At 53.4% G+C, this 19,368-nt stretch overlaps 1 protein-coding gene across 3 annotated transcripts in view; it reads right to left on the bottom strand.

Moving 5' to 3' along the window:
- Positions 1-18,720, bottom strand: part of dnajc27 (DnaJ (Hsp40) homolog, subfamily C, member 27) — a 62,887-nt gene extending 44,167 nt beyond the window's left edge. Inside the window, exon 1 of one of the 3 annotated variants that reach the window (XM_085978798.1) lies at positions 18,467-18,720. In XM_085978798.1, coding sequence (XP_085834924.1) covers positions 18,467-18,544 — 78 coding nt within the window. In that variant the 5' untranslated portion in view covers positions 18,545-18,720. Of the gene's footprint in view, positions 1-18,457 lie in introns of all 3 variants that reach the window. The other 2 variants (XM_085978790.1, XM_085978804.1) reach the window with 2 other exon arrangements.
- Positions 18,721-19,368: the final 648 nt, after the last annotated feature.

The raw sequence follows: 19,368 nt of genomic DNA, 5'->3' as shown, positions 1-19,368 counted from the left end.
CTGGATAGGCACTTGAGGGAAATAAACTTGCAGGGCTACAGGGATAGAGCGGGGGAATGGGACTGACTGGATTGCCCTACAGAGAGCCGGCACGGACTCAAAAGGCCAAATGGCCTCCTTCTGTGCCGTTGTGACTCGCTCTATGACTCTATGGCCTAGAAATTCACTGGCGCCCCGTTCAGTCTTGCCAGGGCCCCGGAAGTACCGCCCCGGAAGGAGTTGCGGCCGCCTGCCGCAAATTCAGTTTCAGCGCCCCAGACGGAAGCGCGGCGCTACTCGAGGCGCCCCGCATCCCTCTTGGGGCGCTGCAACTGAAAATCGCAGCGCAACGTGCCGCAGCGTGCGCTGCAGTACTGCAGGCCTTCCTCCCCTTCTTAAAGGGGAGGAGCCTGCTGCAGCGCGATCGATGATCGCGAGTGTCGGCAAAAGAGCCCGGCACCGAGGAGAAGTGCCGGGCTCTTGGGACACAGCCGGCACAACACGGAGGGGGGGGCTCAGGAGGCCGGGGACGGCGGCGCAGAGAGGTGCTGGCAGGCGGCCAGCAAAAAAAATGGCCGCCCCGCACCTCAGCGCCTCTTCCGCCGCAGGTAGGCCCCCCTGAACCGGTCGCAAATTGCGACCGGTGTTAAAGCAGGGGGCGCTACCAAATTTCGCGATTGGGGCGGTAGCGAGGCACTGTGCACACTGATGACATCATTGGTAGCGGCGCAGCGCTAACGGCTAGCGTCCCGCTACATTTAGTGGGAGGCGTGGCCAGTGGCGTAAAACCCACTAAGTGCCCTCTTCGGGCGCTAACGGGTGGCGCAGCCCACTGAATTTCTAGGCCTATGTCTCCTATGGTCCAGTAGTTCTACTGGTTGGGCCGAATGGCCTGTTTCTATGTTGTAACTTCTCTGTATTTCACACCCCCAGGACCTGCACCCCAACTTTCACTAATGCATCTGCGAAACAAGGTCCGTTACATTTCTAAAGGTTCCATTCATATCTATCTATTCATAGCCAGAGAATCACCTGCAATGGCTTCTCTTCCCACTCCCGCATCGTTACCTCTGGTGTCCCCCAAGGATCTATCCTTGGCCCCCTCCTATTTCTCATCTACATGCTGCCCCTTGGCGACATCATCCGAAAACACAGCGTCAGTTTCCACACGTACGCTGACGATACCCAGCTCTACCTCACGACCTCTTTTCTCGACCCCGCCACGGTCTCTAAATTGTCAGACTGCTTGTCCAACATCCAGTTCTGGATGAGCAGAAACTTTCTCCAATTAAATATTGGGAAGACCGAAGCCATTGTTTTCGGTCCCCGCCACAAACTCCGTTCCCTCGCCACTGACTCCATCCCTCTCCCTAACATCTGTCTGAGGCTGAACCACACTGTTCGCAACCTTGGTATTATATTTGACCCTGAAATGAGCTTCCGACCACATATCCGCGGCATAACAAACACCGCCTACTTCCACCTCCGTAACATCACCCGTCTCCGCCCGCCTCAGCTCATCCGCTGCGGAAACCCTCATCCGGGCCTTTGTTACCTCTAGACTCGACTATTCCAGCGCACTCCTGGCTGGCCTCCCACGTTCTATGCTAAGTAAACTTCTGGTCATCCAAAACTCGGCTGCCCGTGTCCTAACTCGCACCAAGTCCCATTCGCCCATCACCCCTTGTGCCCGCTGACCTACACTGGCTCCCGGTTAAGCAACGCCTCGATTTCAAAATTCTCATCCTTGTTTTCAAATCCCTCCATGGCTCTCCTCGCCCCTCCCTATCTCTGTAATCTCCTTCAGCCCCACAACACCCCCCCCCCCCCCCCCGAGATATCTGCGCACCTCTAATTCTGCCCTCTTGAGGAGCCCGGATTATAATCGCTCCACCATTGGCGGCCGTGCCTCCTGTTGCCTGGGCCCTAAGCTCTGGAATTCCCTGCCTAAACCTCTCCGCTTCTCTACCTCTCTCTCCTCCTTTAAGACGCTCCTTAAAACCTACCTCTTTTGGTCACCCGCCCTAATTTATCCTGATGTGGATCGGCGTCAAACTTTTTGTCTTAAAATGCTCCTGTGCAGCGCCTTGGGACGTTTTACTACGTTAAAGGTGCTATATAAATACACGTTGTTGTTGTTGTTGAGTGAGATGGATAATTTTTCGGCAGAAAGCACTATTAAGCGTATGAAAGAGAACGGATATGAAGAGTAGACCTTCAATGCTGGCCCCATAGTTGAACATATGGTGGGCCTGTCTCCCACCTGTAGCACGGAAGCAATAAACTACTCCCAGTGTGTACAATATATAAACAACTTCCAAAAACATCAGCATGCTGTCTCCATCCAGCATATCACAAGATCACAGTGAATGAATGCAGCCCTTCAGCCCATCGGGTCTCGTCCTTCCACAATACCAACCCTTCCATGTTCCCGACACGGTACCCGGCCATCTGTTGTACGAGTCCAGTCTCTACACAACAACCACCTGTATTTATATAGCGCCTTTAACGTAGTGTAACATCCCAAAGCGCTGCACAGGAGTGATTATCAAACAGAATTTGACACCGAGCCACATAAGAAGATATTAGAGCATCTTAAAAGAGGAAAGAGAGGTGAAGAGGTTTAGGGAGCGAATTTCAGAGCTCAGGGCCTCAGCAGCTGAAGGCACGGCCGCCAATGGTGGAGCAATTAAAATCGGGGATGTTGAAGAGGCCAGAATTGGGGAGCGCAGAGATCTCGAGGCGGGGGGGGGCGGGGGGGATGTAGGGCTGGAGGAGATTAGAGATAGGGAGGGGCGAGGCCATGGAGGGATTTAAACATGAGGATGAGAATTTTAAAATTGAGGTGCTACTTAACCGGCAGCCAGTGTAGGTCAGCGAGCACAGGGGAGACGGGCGAGTGGGACTTGGTGAGAGTTAGGACACGGGCAGCCCAGTTTTGGATGACCTTCAGTTTACGGAGGGTAGAACTAGGCAGGCAAGTCAGGAGTGCGTTGGAATAGTCAAGTCTAAAGGCATAGATGAGGGTTTCAGCAGCAGATGAGCTGAGGCAGGGGCAGAGTCAGGCGATGTTACAGAGGTGAAAATAGGCGGTCTTCATGATGGCGCGGATATGTGGTCGGAAGCTTATCTCGGTGTCAGATACAACACCGAGGTTGCGAAGAGTCTGGTTCAGCCTCAGACAGTTACCAGGGGGCACTTTCTCTCCACTGCACTAACATCACTTTTGGCTCCTATCTAAGGTTAGGTTCGAAGACTCCAGACTCAGGGAGAGTGACAGGTTCCATCCTTGGTCTGTGCTAATCTCAGCCTGTGCGGCCATGCAGACACTACAATTGGCCTCAGTGTCCCCAGCAGATGAGGACAGCGTCTAGCTGTGTGGTGATGCCCCTCATGGTAAATACCTGCCAAAACTCATCATCTCGGCTCATACAGAAAAACAGCACTTGGGCAATGCACTGAGTGTCTGTGGAGCCCAACCCTGGCATACAGGTCAGTGCATTCAGCAGCGCAGAGTGGGGGGGGGGGCCGCTGGGTGTGGAAAGCCCCCAATATTCACTTGACTCAGATGGCACAGGAATGAAAACGGTGATCCCGCTACAAGCGAATTCAGCTCCATAATTCACAAGGAGCTCGGCTGTGAGCAAGTTAGAGCAGCCGAGGGGACCAGTTCAGGGTTTATTTATTTTTGGTGAAATTTTGTGCTGGGGATCAGCAATTTTTCATATCTGTCACTCAATATCAGTATCAAGCACAGACAGGCAAGCTAGACACAATATAAATGGCTATAAGCCCAACATTAACAGATTAGATCTCTGACACAGAGCAGTACAAGGGAACCCAAAAATAAGTCAATGGAAGAAACTTAGTAGATTTAATTGAAGTTTAAAAAATGGTAATGGAGAAAATAATGGGACTTAAGATAGACAAACCTCCAGGAGCTGATGGTTTCCACCCAGAGTATTAAAAGAAACAGGTGAGGAAATGGCAGATGCATTAGTCCGAATTTTCCAAAGATTCAGGAATTGTGGCATCGGATGGCAAAATTGTAAATGTCACTCTACGAAGTGAAGGAGAGAGAAACCAGATAACTGCAGACCTGTCAGTTTAACATCAGTTGTGGGGAAGTGACTGGAATCTCAGAGACAGAGTGACTGAGCATTTTTTTTATCAGGTATCATAGAAATACATCGAATTTTCAGCACAGAAAAAAGGCCATCTCGGCCCAATGGGTGAGTGCGGAGCACCACCTCACACTGATCAAAGAGTCAGTATGGCTTTGTGAGGGTAGTCACTGACTAAGCTAATTGAATTTTTTGAGGATGTCACCAGCATGGTGGATAGGGGTGTCTATCGATGATGTCTACATGGACTGCCAGAAGTGCTTTAATAAGGTTCCGCACAAGAGATTATGAGCAAAAATGAGAGCGCATGGAATTGGAGGAAACGTTGTGACATGGGTTGGTGAGGTGCCAGCCACGGCTCAGAAGTGGCATTCTCGCCTAAGTCAGAAGGTCGTGGGTTCAAGCCCTTCTCCAGTGACTTGAGCACAAAATTAGGGAGCGCTGCACTGTCGGAGGGGCAGTACCGAGGGAGCGCCGCACTGTCGGAGGGGCAGTACCGAGGGAGCGCCGCACTGTCGGAGGGGCAGTACCGAGGGAGCGCCGCACTGTCGGAGGGGCAGTACCGAGGGAGCGCCGCACTGTCGGAGGGGCAGTACCGAGGGAGCGCCGCACTGTCGGAGGGGCAGTACCGAGGGAGCGCCGCACTGTCGGAGGGGCAGTACCGAGGGAGCGCCGCACTGTCGGAGGGGCAGTACCGAGGGAGCGCCGCACTGTCGGAGGGGCAGTACCGAGGGAGCGCCGCACTGTCGGAGGGGCAGTACCGAGGGAGCGCCGCACTGTCGGAGGGGCAGTACCGAGGGAGCGCCGCACTGTCGGAGGGGCAGTACCGAGGGAGCGCCGCACTGTCGGAGGGGCAGTACCGAGGGAGCGCCGCACTGTCGGAGGGGCAGTACCGAGGGAGCGCCGCACTGTCGGAGGGGCAGTACCGAGGGAGCGCCGCACTGTCGGAGGGGCAGTACCGAGGGAGCGCCGCACTGTCGGAGGGGCAGTACCGAGGGAGCGCCGCACTGTCGGAGGGGCAGTACCGAGGGAGCGCCGCACTGTCGGAGGGGCAGTACCGAGGGAGCGCCGCACTGTCGGAGGGGCAGTACCGAGGGAGCGCCGCACTGTCGGAGGGGCAGTACCGAGGGAGCGCCGCACTGTCGGAGGGGCAGTACCGAGGGAGCGCCGCACTGTCGGAGGGGCAGTACCGAGGGAGCGCCGCACTGTCGGAGGGGCAGTACCGAGGGAGCGCCGCACTGTCGGAGGGGCAGTACCGAGGGAGCGCCGCACTGTCGGAGGGGCAGTACCGAGGGAGCGCCGCACTGTCGGAGGGGCAGTACCGAGGGAGCGCCGCACTGTCGGAGGGGCAGTACCTGTACTGAGGGAGCGCTGCACTGTCGGAGGGGCAGTACCTGTAGTGAGGGAGCGCTGCACTGTCGGAGGGGCAGTACTGAGGGAGCGCTGCACTGTCAGAGGGGCAGTAGTGAGGGAGCGCTGCATTGTCGGAGGGGCAGTACTGAGGGAGCGCTGCACTGTCGGAGGGGCAGTACGGAGGGAGCGCTGCACTGTCCGAGGGTCAGTACTGAGGGAGCGCCGCACTGTCAGAGGGGCAGTACTGAGGGAGCGCTGCACTGTTGGAGGGGCAGTACCTGTACTGAGGGAGCGATGCACTGTCGGAGGGGCAGTACATGTACTGAGGGAGCGCTGCACTGTCGGAGGGGCAGTACTGAGGGAGCACTGCACTGTCGGAGGGGCAGTACCTGTACTGAGGGAGCGCTGCACTGTCGGATTGGGCAGTACCTGTACTGAGGGAGCGCTGCACTGTCGGAGGGGCAGTACCTGTAGTGAGGGAGCGCTGCACTGTCGGAGGGGCAGTACTGAGGGAGCACTGCACTGTCGGAGGGGCAGTACTGAGGGAGCGCTGCACTGTCAGAGGGGCAGTACTGAGGGAGCGTTGCACTGTCGAAGGGGCAGTACTGAGGGTGTGCTGCACTGTTGGAGGGGCAGTACTGAGGGTGTGCTGCACTGTTGGAGGGGGTGCACTGAGGGAGTGCTGCACTGTCAAAGGGGCAGAACTAAGGGAGTGCTGCATTGTCGGAGGGGCAGTACTGAGGGAGCACTGCACTGTCGAAGGGACAGTACTGAGGGAGTGCTGCACTGTCAGAGGGGCAGTACTGAGGGAGGGTTGCACTGTCGAAGGGGCAGTACTGAGGGTGTGCTGCACTGTTGGAGGGGCAGTACTGAGGGTGTGCTGCACTGTTGGAGGGGGAGCACTGAGGGAGTGCTGCACTGTCAAAGGGGCAGAACTGAGGGAATGCTGCATTGTCGGAGGGGCAGTACTGAGGGAGCACTGCACTGTCGGAGGGGCAGTACTGAGGGAGCGCCGCACTGTCGGAGGGGCAGTACTGAGGGAGCGCCGCACTGTCGGAGGGGCAGTACCGAGGGAGCGCTGCAGTCGGAGGGGCAGTACCGAGGAAGCGCTGCACTGTCGGAGGTGCAGTACTGAGGGAGCGCTGCACTGTCGGAGGTGCAGTATTGAGGGAGCGCTGCACTGTCGGAGGGGCAGTACTGAGGGAGCATTGCTCTGCGGAGGGGCAGTACTCAGGGAGCGCTGCACTGTCGGAGGGGCAGTACTGAGGGAGTGCTGCACTGTCGGAGGGGCAGTACTGAGGGAGTGCTGCACTGTCGGAGGGGCAGTACTGAGGGAGTGCTGCACTGTCGGAGGGGCAGTACTGAAGGAGTGCTGCACTGTCGGAGGGGCAGTACTGAGGGAGTGCTGCACTGTCGGAGGGGCAGTACTGAGGGAGCTCTGCACTGTCGGAGGGGCAGTACTGAGGGAGTGCTGCAATGTCGGAGGGGCAGTACTGAGGGAGCGCTGCACTGTCAGAGGGGCCGTACTGAGGGAGCACTGCACTGTCGGAGGGGCAGTACTGAGGGAGCGCTGCACTGTCGGAGGTGACATCTCTCAGATGAGATGTTAAACCGAGCCCCCGGAGCCCTGTTAGGTGGTTGTGAGAGATCCCAGGGCACTATTCGAAGAAGAAAAGTGGAGTATTCCACAGTTTTCTGGCCAATATTTATCCCACAATCAACATCACTAAAACAGATTATCTGGTCTTTCATTTCATTGCTGCTTCTGGGATCATGAGTGCGCGAATTGGCTGCCGTGTTTCCTACATTACAACAGTGACTACACATCCAAAAATACTTCATTGTCTGAAAAGCACTTTTGGACATCCTGAGGTGGTGAAAGGTGGTATAGAAATACAAGTTCTTTCTGTCATGGGTTGGGAGAACGTGTCGGGATAAAGGGAGTGTTCTCTCATTGGAGGGGTATGACAAGTGAAAGAGAGATGCATATCGACTAAAACTCTGCCACCGAGCAAAGGGAATGTCACGGACTTCCCAGCAGCGCAGGAGGCAGCCGCCAGTTTTTAATTATTCATTCATTCTGGGGATGTGGGCGTTGCTGACCAGGCTGGCAATTATTGCCCATCCCCAGTTACCCTGGGACGGTGGTGGTGGGACTCCTTGAACCGCTGGTAGCGGTTTCATACAACCGAGTGGCTGCCTCGGCCACTTCCGAGGACAGTTAAGAGTTAAGCACGTGGGTGTGGGACTGGAGTCACTTAGAGGCCAGACCAGGTAAGGACGGCAGGTTCCTATCCCTAAAGGACATTTTAAATTAACATTCACTCCAACTACTTAAAACCACCCAAATCCAAAATTGAATCCTGGCAGAGAAAGCGAAGAAATACTTTCATTTATCAAAGGCGCAGCACACAATGAATTACTCAAGTGCAGAGACTCAGGCAAACACAGCAGCCACTGTTCGCCAGCAACTCGGCGCGAGCAGTGCCTCAGTTGTCAGTGGCTGGGAGAACTCTCTGTACTTCAAGAAAAGCCATGGGATTTTTAAGCTGCACCTGACAGGACCTCGGTTTAAGCCCTCAGCCACAGCAGCACTTCGACACGAGTTCTGCATTGTAGAACCAGCCTATGTTTATACACTCATGTGTAAACCACAATCTCTGACTCAAGGCAAGAAAGCACCAGACCGGAAGATTGGGGGCAGTACAGGATACAGCAAAAGAGGACAAAGGGATTAATCAGGAAGGGGAAAATAGAATACGAAAGTAAACTTGCAGCAAACATAAAGACAGACTGCAAAAGCTTTTATCGGTATATCAGGAGGAAAAGACTGGTAAAATCCCAAGTCGGTCCCTTGCAGTCCGATTCGGGAGAATATATAATGGAGAATAAGGAAATGGCAGACCAATTAAACTCATACTTTGGTTCTGTATTCACAAAGGAGGACACAAATAACCTCCCAGGAATATCGGCAAACATAGGGACTAATGAGAGGGAGGAGCTGACAGAAATTAGTATCTCTAGGGATATGGTGTTGGGTAAGTTGAGGGGACTGAAGGCCGACAAATCCCCGGGGCCTGATAAACTACATCCTAGGGTACTTAAGGAGGTGGCCCTGGAGATAGCAGATGCTCTAAGGATCATCTTCCGGAACTCCATTGACTCGGGAACAGTACCCGTGGATTGGAGGGTAGCTAATGTTACCCCAATATTTAAAAAGGGGGGTAGAGAGAAAGCAGGGAATTATAGACCAGTAAGCCTTACATCGGTTGTGGGCAAAATGCTAGAGTCCATTATTAAGGATAAAATAGCGGAGCACTTGACAAATGGGGAAAGGATCGGACAGAGTCAACATGGATTTACAAAGGGTAAATCGTGTTTGACTAATCTGCTGGAATTTTTTGAGGAAGTAACTGGTAAAATAGATGGGGGAGAGCCAGTGGATGTGGTGTACCTTGACTTCCAGAAAGCCTTCGATAAGGTTCCACACAAAAGATTATCATGCAAAATTAAGGCTCATGGGATTGGGGGCAAAGTATTAACGTGGATAGAGAACTGGCTGGCGGATAGAAAACAGAGAGTTGGAATAAACGGCTCGTTTTCGGAGTGGCAGGCAGTGACCAGCGGGGTGCCGCAAGGATCTGTCCTGGGACCCCAGCTGTTCACAATATATATAAATGATCTGGATCAGGGAATTGGATGCAATATTTCCAAATTCGCTGATGACACTAAACTAGGAGGGGTGGGCTCTGATGAGGATGTCAGGAGGCTACAGTGCGATTTGGACAGGTTGGGGGAATGGGCGGATACGTGGCAGATGCACTATAATGTGGATAAATGCGAGGTTATCCACTTTGGGGGTAAAAACAGGAGGGTAGATTATTATCTAAATGGCAATAGATTGGGAGATGGGGAAGTGCAGAGGGACCTGGGTGTTCTTGTGCACCAGTCACTGAAGGAGAGCATGCAGGTGCAACAGGCGATTAAGAAGGCAAATGGTATGTTGGCCTTCATATCAAGGGGGTTCGAGTATAGGAATAGGGATACCTTACTACAGCTGTACAAGGTGCTGGTGAGACCGCATCTGGAGTATTGTGTACAGTTTTGGTCGCCCCATCTGCGGAAGGATGTTCTTGCCATGGAAAGAGTGCAGCGGCGATTCACCAGGCTGATACCTGGAATGGCGGGAATGACCTACGAGGAGAGATTGAATAGTTTGGGCTTGTACTCACTGGAGTTTAGAAGATTGAGAGGGGATCTCATCGAAACATATAAAATTATGGCAGGCCTGGACAGGTTGAATTCAGAGAGAATGTTTCCAATGGCAGGGGAGCACAGAACCAGGGGCCACAGTCTAAAAATAGCGGGCAAATCATTTAAAACAGAGATGAGGAAGAATTTCTTCACTCAAAGAGTGGTGAGCCTGTGGAATTCCCTGCCACAGAGGGCTGTGAAGGCTAATTCAATAAATATTTTCAAGAGAGAATTGGATATATTTCTGAAGGCTAAGGGGATTAAGGGTTACGGAGAAAAGGCGGGGACGGGGTACTGAACTGGTAAGATCAGCTAAGATCTCAGACGAAGATCAGCCATGATCTCATTGAATGGCGGAGCAGGCTCGAAGGGCCGAATGGCCTACTCCTGTTCCTATCTCTATGTTTCTATGTTTCTATGAGATGGCACAGGAGTCATGATTATATGTCGGCCCACCTCACAAGTGTGCGCAACACCAGACCTGCTCTCAATACAGCCGAGCAATCAACGTCTTCATTTTGCTGTCTAACTGTCAGTGGTGTTTTTTTGCATAATTGTCGGAGAGGGGAAGTGTGGCTGTATTTCTGTGTGGAGTCAGGTTAAACATAGACCGTGCCTAGCAGCAGGACTGAAGTGCTTGTATGTTTGACTGCAGTACAGAAACATAGACACACACAGCGGTCATATTAGGGAATGGCTCAAGGCTGTCACCAGAGACAGGGAGAGTCAGAGGGTTTGTAACAGCTGTGTGCATTGGTGTAAGGATGCAATCACAATAGTCTCACAGTTCCAGGTGTACGGCAATCACGTTGAGCAATGTTTACGTAATTCACTGGACTGCAACATTGAAAGGGAAAAACTTGCATTTATATAGCGCCTTTTGTGTCCTTAGGACATCCCAAAGCACTTCACAGCCAATTAATTAATTTAGAAGTCTGTAGTTACACAGGCAAACAATTTGCACAAAGCGTCCCAGCTCAAGGGCCTTGGTGAGACCACACCTTGAGTATTGTGAAACATAGAGGATAGGAGCAGGAGTAGGCCGTTCGGCCCCTCGAGCCTGCTCCGCCATTCATTGAGATCATGGCTGATCATCCAAATTCAGTACCCGGTCCCTGCTTTCTCCCCATACCCCTTGATCCCTTTAGCCTTAAGAAATATATCCAACTCCTTCTTGAATATATTTAATGAATTGGCCTCTTCTGCCTTCTGTGGTAGAGAATTCCACAGGTTCACCACTCTCTGGGTGAAGAAATTCCTCCTCATCTCAGTCCTAAATGGCTTACCCCTTATCCTTAGACTGTGACCCCTGGTTCTGGACTCTCCGACCATCGGGAACATCCTTCCTGCATCTAGTCTGTCCAGTCCTGTCAGAATTTTATAAGTTTCAATGAGATCCCCTCTCATTCTTCTAAACTCCAGCGACAAATCAAACTGAGCAGGGCAGCCTTGAGGAAGAGTTCATAGAGTGCATTAGGGATGGGTTCCTTGAGCAGTATGTTACTGAACCAACCAGGGGCCAGGCAATCTTAGATCTGGTCCTGTGTAATGAGACAGGATTAATAAAAAATGTCCTAGTAAAGGATCCCCTTGGAATGAGTGACCATAACATGGTTGAATTCCAAATTCAGTTGGAGGGTGAGAGAGTTGGATCTCAAACCAGCGTACTAAGCTTAAATAAAAGAGACTATGAAGGTATGAGAGCAGAGTTGACTAAAGTGGACTGGGAAAATAGATTAAGGTGTAGGACGGTACATGAGCAGTGGTGTACATTCAAGGAGATATTTCACAACTTTCAAGAAAAATATATATTCCACTGAGGAAAAAGGGGCGAAGTAAAGTAATTAAGGATAGTATCCGACTGAAAACAAGGGCATATAAAGTAGCCAAACCTAGTGGGAGGATAGAAGATTGGGAAGCATTTAAAAGCCAGCAAAGAATAACTAAAAGATTAATTAAGAAAGGGAAGATAGATTATGAAAGTAAACTAGCAAAAAATATAAAAACAAGAAGCAAGAGTTTCTACAGCTATATAAAAAGAAAAAGGGTGTCGCAAGTGAATGTTGGTCCCTTAGAGGACGAGACCAGGAAATTAGTAGTGGGGAACATGGAGATGGCAGAAACGCTGAACAAATATTTTGTATCAGTCTTTACAGCAGAGGACACTAAAAATATCCCAACACTGGACAAACAGGGGGCTATGGGGGGGGGGGAGGGGGGGGGAGGAGCTAAACACGATTAAAATCACTAAGGAGCTGGTACTCGGTAAGATAATGGGACTTAAGGCGGATAAATCCCCTGGACCTGATGGCTTACATCCTAGGGTCTTGAGAGAAGTGGTGGTAGGGATTGCGGATGCATTGGTGGTAATTTTCCAAAGCTCCCTGGATTCAGGAAAGGTCCCAGCAGATTGGAAAACTGCAAATGTAACGCCCTTATTTAAAAAGGGACGTAGACAAAAGGCTGGAAACTTTTGACCAGTTAGCCTAACATCTGTGGATGGGAAAATGTTGGAGTCCATTATTAAGGAGGCAGTGACAGGACACTTGGATAAGCATAATTTAATCGGACAGAGTCAGCATGGTTTTATGAAGGGGAAGTCATGTTTGACAAATTTGCTCGAATTCTTTGAGGACGTAACAAACAGGTGGATAAAGGGGAACCAGTGGATGTGGTGTATTTGGACTTCCAAAAAGGTATTTGAGAAGGTGCCACACAAAAGATTACTGCACAAGATAAAAAATCACAGGATTGGGGGTAATATACTGGCATGGGTGGAAGATTGGCTATCTAACAGAAAACAAAGAATTGGGATAAATGGTTCGTTCTCGGGCTGGCAATCAATAACTAGTGGTGTTCCGCAGGGGTCAGTGCTGGGACCCCAACTCTTTACAATCTATATTAACGATTTGGAGGAAGGGACCGAGTGCAACGTATCCAAGTTTGCCGACGATACAAAGATGGGAGGGAAAGCAGTGAGTGAGGAGGACATAAAAAACCTGCAAAAGGACATAGACAAGCTAAGTGAGTGGGCAGAAATTTGGCAGATGGAATATAATGTTGGAAAGTGTGAGGTTATGTACTTTGGCAGAAAAAATCAAAGAGCAAGTTATTATCTAAATGAAGAGAAACTGCAAAGTGCTACAGTACACAGGGATCTGGGGGTCCTGGTGCATGAAACACAGAAGGTTAGTAAGCAGGTGCAGCAGGTGATCAGGAAGGCCAATGGAATCTTGGCTTTTATTGCAAGGGGATGGAGTACAAAAGCAGGGAAGTCTTGCTTCAGTTATACAGGGTACTGGTGAGGCCACACCTGGAATACTGTGTACAGTTTTGGTTTCCATATTTAAGAAAAGATATACTTGCTCTCGAGGCAGTTCAGAGGTTCATTCGGTTGATTCTGGAGATGAGGGGGTTGACGTATGAGGAAAGGTTGAGTAGGTTGGGCCTCGACTCATTGGAATTCAGAAGAATGAGAGGCGATCTTATCGAAACATATAAGATTGTGAGGGGGCTTGATCGGGTGGATACGGGGAGGATGTTTCCACTGATGGGTGAGACTAGAACTAGGGGGCATAATCTTAGAATAAGGGGCTGCCCTTTCAAAACTGAGATGAGGAGAAACTTCTTCACTCAAGGGTGGTGAATCTATGGAATTTTCTACCTCAGAGCTGTGGAAGCTGCAACATTAAATAAATTTAAACGGAGATAGACAGTTTCCTAGCTGATAAGGGAATTAGGGGTTACGGGGAGCGGGCAGGGAAGTGGACGTGAGTCTAGGTTCGGATCAGCCATGATCCTATTGAATGGCGGAGCAGGCCCGAGGGGCCATATGGCCTACTCCTGCTCCTACTTCTTATGAGTATAAGCCCAATCGACACAATCTCTCCTCATACGTCATTCCTAGCCATCCCAGGTATCAGCCTGGTGAATCTTCACTGCACTCCCTCCATGGCAAGACCATCCTTCCTCAGATAAGGCGACCAAAACTGCACACAATACTCAAGATGTGGTCTCACCAAGGCCCTGTACAACTGCAGCAAGACATCCTTGTTCCTGTACTCAAACCCTCTCGCTACGAAGGCCAACATACCATTTGCCTTCTTAACCACCTGCTGCACCTGCATGCTTACCTTCAGCGACTGGTGCACAAGGACACCCAGGTCTCGTTGCACTTCCCTTCTCCCAATCTATTGCCATTCAGATAATAATCTGCCTTCCTGTTTTTGCCACGAAAGTGGATAACCTCACATTTATCCGCATTATATTGCATCTGCCATGCTTCTGCCCAATCACCCAACCTGTCCAAATCATCCTGGAGTTTCTCGGCATCCTCCTCACAGCACACACGCCCACCCAGCTTTGTGTTGTCTGCAAATTTGGAGATATTACATCTAGTTCCCTTGTCTAGATCATTAATATATATTGTGAATAGCTGGGGTCCTAGGACCGATCCGTGCGGTACCCCACTAGTCACTGCCTGCCACTCGGAAAAAGACCCGTTTATTCCAACTCTTTGCTTTCTATCTGCCAACCAGTTCTCTATCCAAGTCAATACCTTACCCCCAATCCCATGTGCCTTAACTTTACACGCTAATCTCTTATGCGGGACCTTATCGAAAGCCTTCTGAAAGTCCAAATACACCACATCCACTGGTTCTCCCTTATCTATTTTACCAGTTGCATCCTCAAAAAATTCCAGTAGATTAGTCAAGCACGATTTACCTTTTGTAAATCCATGTTGACTTTGTCCGATCCTGTCACTGTTTTCCAAGTACTCTGCTATTACATCTTTTATAATGGACTCTAGCATTTTCCCCACTACCGATGTCAGGCTTACCGGTCTGTAATTCCCCGTTTTCTCTCTACCACCTTTTTTAAATAGCGGGGTAACATTAGCTACCCTCCAATCCATGGGTACTGTTCCAGATTCCATCGAATGTTGGAAGATGATCAGCAATGCATCTACTATTTCTAGGGCCACTTCCTTAAGTACCCTAGGATGTAGATTATCAGGCCCTGGGGATTTATCGGCCTTCAATCCCATCAATTTCCCTAACACCATTTCCCTACAAATACTGATTTCTTTCAGTTCCTCCCTTTCATCAGACCCTATGTTCCCTGACATCTCTGGAGGTTATTTGTGTCCTCCTTTGTGAAGACAGAACCAAAATATGTATTTAATTGGTCTGCCATTTCTTTGTTCCCTATTATAAATTCCCCTGATGCTGACTGCAAGGGACCTACGCTTGACTTCACCAATCTTTTTCTCTTCACATATCTATAAAAGCTTTTACAATCAGTTGTGTGCAGTTTTGGTTGCCTTATCTGAGGAAGGATGTTCTTGCCATGGAGAGAGTGCAGCGAAGATTCACCAGGCTGATACCTGGGATGGCAGGAATGACGTATGAGGAGAGATTGGGTCGATTGGGCTTATATTCACTGGAGTTTAGAAGAATGAGAGGGGATCTCATTGAAACTTATAAAATTCTAACAGGACTAGACAGACTAGATGCAGGAAGGATGTTCCCGATGGCGGGGGAGTCCAGAACCAGGGGTCACAGTCTAAAGATAAGGGGTATGCCATTTAGGACAGAGATGAGGAGGAATTTCTTCACCCAGAGAGTGGTGAACCTGTGGAATTCTCTACCACACAAGGTAGTTGAGACCAATTTATTAAATATATTCAAGAAGGAGTTAGATATATTTCTTAAGGCTAAAGGGATCAAGGGATATGGGAGAAGGCAGGGACAGGGTACTGAGTTTGGAAGATCAGCCATGATCTCATTAAATGGCGGAGCAGGCTCGAGGGGCCGAATGGCCTACTCCTGCTCCTATCTTCTATGTTTCTAAACAGCAAATGTGAGAACCTGACAGAACAGTTCATCTGTTTCGCTGGTGTAAATATTGGCCAGCAACAGTGGGAAAACTCCCCTGCTCTTCTTCAAATAGTGCCATGGGATCTTTTACGTCCACCTGAACAGGTAGACGGGGTCTCGGTTTAACGCCTCATCTGAAAGACGGCCCCACCGATGCTGCAGCACTCCCTCAGTACTGTACTGCAGTGTCAGCCTGGATAATGCTCTGAAATCCTGCAGAGCGGCTTGAATTCGCAACCTCTCGACACAGGGAGAGTGGGACCCACTCAGCCAAACCTGACACTGCTCCAGTTGTCCTGTACTATTTTAAACAGTACAAGGCAAGTTTACAGGGTGTCATGTGTCACTGTTCAAAGTATTCAAAACTATACTGCTGTCCAACTGCCCCGATACACTTTCCTCTCATCCACACTGCCTTCGCTGCAGTCCTTGCGCTTGTGCTCACACCTTCTAATCAAGCCTGTGCCTTTCACAACAACTTGCATTTATACGGTTTTTTTTTCCATTGTGACTAAAGGTCATCGACCTGAAACGTTGGCCCAGAAATTCGGGTCTCCACTGGTGAGTATGCATGGGGTACTCACCCGTAAGCATGCGCGGGAAACCGGCACTTCCATTCCCCCTGAAAGGGGTTCAGAAGTCGAACACGCGCACAGGAGAGGCAGCGCGTGTGCATCAAACTTACGTTTTTTTTTCCAGGTTTTCCCAGGAGGGTAAGTCGCCAGAAGTTACACTTTCAAAAAGCAGTCACAAGGCCTGCTTTTTACAAGGTAAGTGGTGAATTAATTAAAATTAAAACATTTTTTCCACAGGTTTATTATTTTTAAATACTTTAAAGGTAAGTTTATTTTAGCCCTGTTAGAAAATGTAATTAATTTTTTCAAAAATTTAAATTATTGTTTAAGATAGTTATTTCATGTAATTTATAGTTTATTTTAAAAATGATTTTTTTTTAATTTATTTGAAGATTTAGTTATCTTTTGGGGCTTATAGTATTTATAGCTTCGACAGGTCTCCTTATGAATGGGCATTCCCTGCTCTTCATGGCCCACGTGATGCCAGGGGACGCTTTGAACTAACTGCGCCCCTGGGATACGCAAGTACTTGCGCGCCAGCAGCTGGAGGAGGCCCGGGATCGGAATTCCACGGGGGCCCACAGCTCAACGGCCGACGCGCCAGGTAAGTGCAGGTCCCGACCCGAATTTCTCACCTGTCCCCGGGCCCCGCCCCCTCACCTGTCCCCCATCACCTGTTCCCCGGGGCCCCGCCCCTCACCTGTCCCCCGGGTCCCGCCCCCTCACCAGTCCCCTTGGGCCCCGCCCCCTCACCTGTCCCCCAGGCCCCGACCCCTCACCTGTCCCAGGCCACGCCCCTCACCTGTCCCTGTCCCAGGCCCCGCCCCCTCACCTGTCCCCCGGGTCCCGCCCCTCACCAGTCCCCTTGGGCCCCGCCCCCTCACCTGTCCCCCAGGCCCCGACCCCTCACCTGTCCAGGCCACGCCCCCTCACCTGTCCCTGTCCCAGGCCCGCCCCCTCACCTGTCCCCCGGGTCCCCGCCCCCTCACCAGTCCCCTTGGGCCCCGCCCCCTCACCTGTCCCCCAGGCCCCGACCCCTCACCTGTCCCAGGCCACGCCCCCTCACCTGTCCCTGTCCCAGGCCCCGCCCCTCACCTGTTCCCCGGGCCCCGCCTCCTCACCTGTTCCCCGGGCCCCGCCTCCTCACCTGTCCCCCCGGGCCCCGCCCCCTCACCTGTCCCAGGCCACACCCCCTCACCTGTCCACCCTGGGCCACACCCCCTCACCTGTCCACCCTGGGCCACACCCCCTCACCTGTCCACCCTGGGCCACACCCCCTCACCTGTCCACCCTGGGCCACACCCCCTCACCTGTCCACCCTGGGCCCCGCCCCCTCACCTGTCCACCCTAGGCCCGCCCCCTCACCTGATCCCCGGGCCCCGCCCCCTCACCTGTTCCCCCCCGGGCCCCCGCCCCCCTCACCTGTCCCCCCCCCCGGGTCCCGCCCCCTCACCTGTCCCCCCCGGTCCCCGCCCCCTCACTGTCCCCCCGGGTCCCGCCCCCTCACCTGTCCCCCCCTCTCACCTGTCCCCCCCGCTCACCTGTCCCTGTCCCCGCCCCTCACCTGTTCCCCGGGCCCCACACCCTCACATGTCCCGGGCCCCGCCCCCTCACCTGTCCCTGTCCCGGGCCCCGCCCCTCACCTTTCCCCCCCCGGGCCCCACCCCCTCACCTGTCCCGGGCCCCACCCCCTCACCTGTCCCTGTCCCGGACCCCCTCACCTGCCCCTGTCCCGGGCCCCGCCCCCTCACCTGCCCCCTGTCCCGGGCCCCGCCCCCCTGTCCCGGGCCCCGCCCCCTCACCTGCCTCGGTCCCCGCCCCTCACCTGCCCTGTCCCCGCCCCCTCACCTGCCCCTGTCCCGGGCCCCGCCCCCCTGTCCCGGGCCCCCGCCCCCGCCCCCCTGTCCCGGGCCCCGCCCCCTCACCTGCCCCTGTCCCGGGCCCCCTCACCTGCCCCTGTCCCGGGCCCCGCCCCCCTGTCCCGGGCCCCGCCCCCCTCACCTGCCCCTGTCCCGGGCCCCGCCCCCCTGTCCGGGCCCCGCCCCTCACCTGCCCCTGTCCCGGGCCCCGCCCCCCTGTCCCGGGCCCCGCCCCCTCACCTGCCCCTGTCCTGGGCCCCGCCCCCTCACCTGCCCCTGTCCCGGGCCCCGCCCCCCTGCCCCGGGCCCCGCCCCCTCACCTGCCCCTGTCCCGGGCCCCGCCCCCCGGTCCGGGCCCCGCCCCCTCACCTGCCCCTGTCCCGGGCCCCGCCCCCTCACCTGCCCGCCCCCCTGTCCCGGGCCCCGCCCCTTACCTTGCCCACCTCCGCGCTGCCCAGGCTGATCACCTTCACCCGCAGCGGCTTCTTGTTCTCCTTCCGCTTCTGCAGGTGGGTTTCCATGGCAACAGACCGCGGCCCGGCTCAGCCCCGAGCCCAGGCGCAGCGCTCACTGCCAGCCCGCTCTCCCCGGGCTGGTCTCCGTGGGTCCGCAGGCCCGCTCTCTCCCAGCCCGCTCTCCCCGGGCCCTCACTCTCCCAGCCCGCTCACTCCAGCCTCTCTCCGGCCACAACCCGTCAGATCTCGCGAGCGCGCTCACAACCCCCGCCCCGCCCGCCGGCTTCTCGCGAGACTCTGCGCACCCGGACACGTGACTCACTGCCACCCCCCACCCCACCCAGTGCACCACAACTCTGCCATCACACCTCACCCCGAGCACCCATCTCCTTATGCGGCTCGTGTCAATTTTTTTTCATAACGCTGCTATGAACAGCCTTGAGACGTTTTACTACATTAAAGGCGCTATATAAATGTAGGTTTTAGTTATACTAGAGTCTGGGGCTCTCCACATGGCCTGTGGTGAGGTTTGGGAGGGTGGAGAGGAGGCAGGGGAGGAGTGGGGGTGGGAGAAGGTGAGTGTTTGGGGTGAGGGGGTTGAGGGAGTTTGGGGCGAGGGGGTTGAGGGAGTTTGGGGCGAGGGGGGTGAGGGAGTTTGGGGCGAGGGGGGTGAGGGAGTTTGGGGGGTGAGGGAGTTTGGGGTGAGGGGGTTTGGGGGTGAGGGAATTTGGGGTGAGGGGGTGAGGGAATTTGGGGTGAGGGGGGTGAGGGAATTTGGGGTGGGGGTGAGGGAGTTTGGGGTGAGGGGGGTGAGGGAGGTTTGGGGTGAGGGGGATGAGGTGAGTTTGGGGTGAGGGTGAGGGAGTTTGGGGTGAGGGGGTGAGGGAGTT

Source organism: Somniosus microcephalus, chromosome 3 (genome assembly GCF_052327205.1).
Source record: "Somniosus microcephalus isolate GS21.2 chromosome 3, FLI_Smic_1.0, whole genome shotgun sequence".
Classification (NCBI taxonomy): Eukaryota; Metazoa; Chordata; class Chondrichthyes; order Squaliformes; family Somniosidae; genus Somniosus; species Somniosus microcephalus.
Note: the sequence above shows the minus strand (reverse complement) of the source record. Positions and strands in the feature narration are given on the sequence as shown.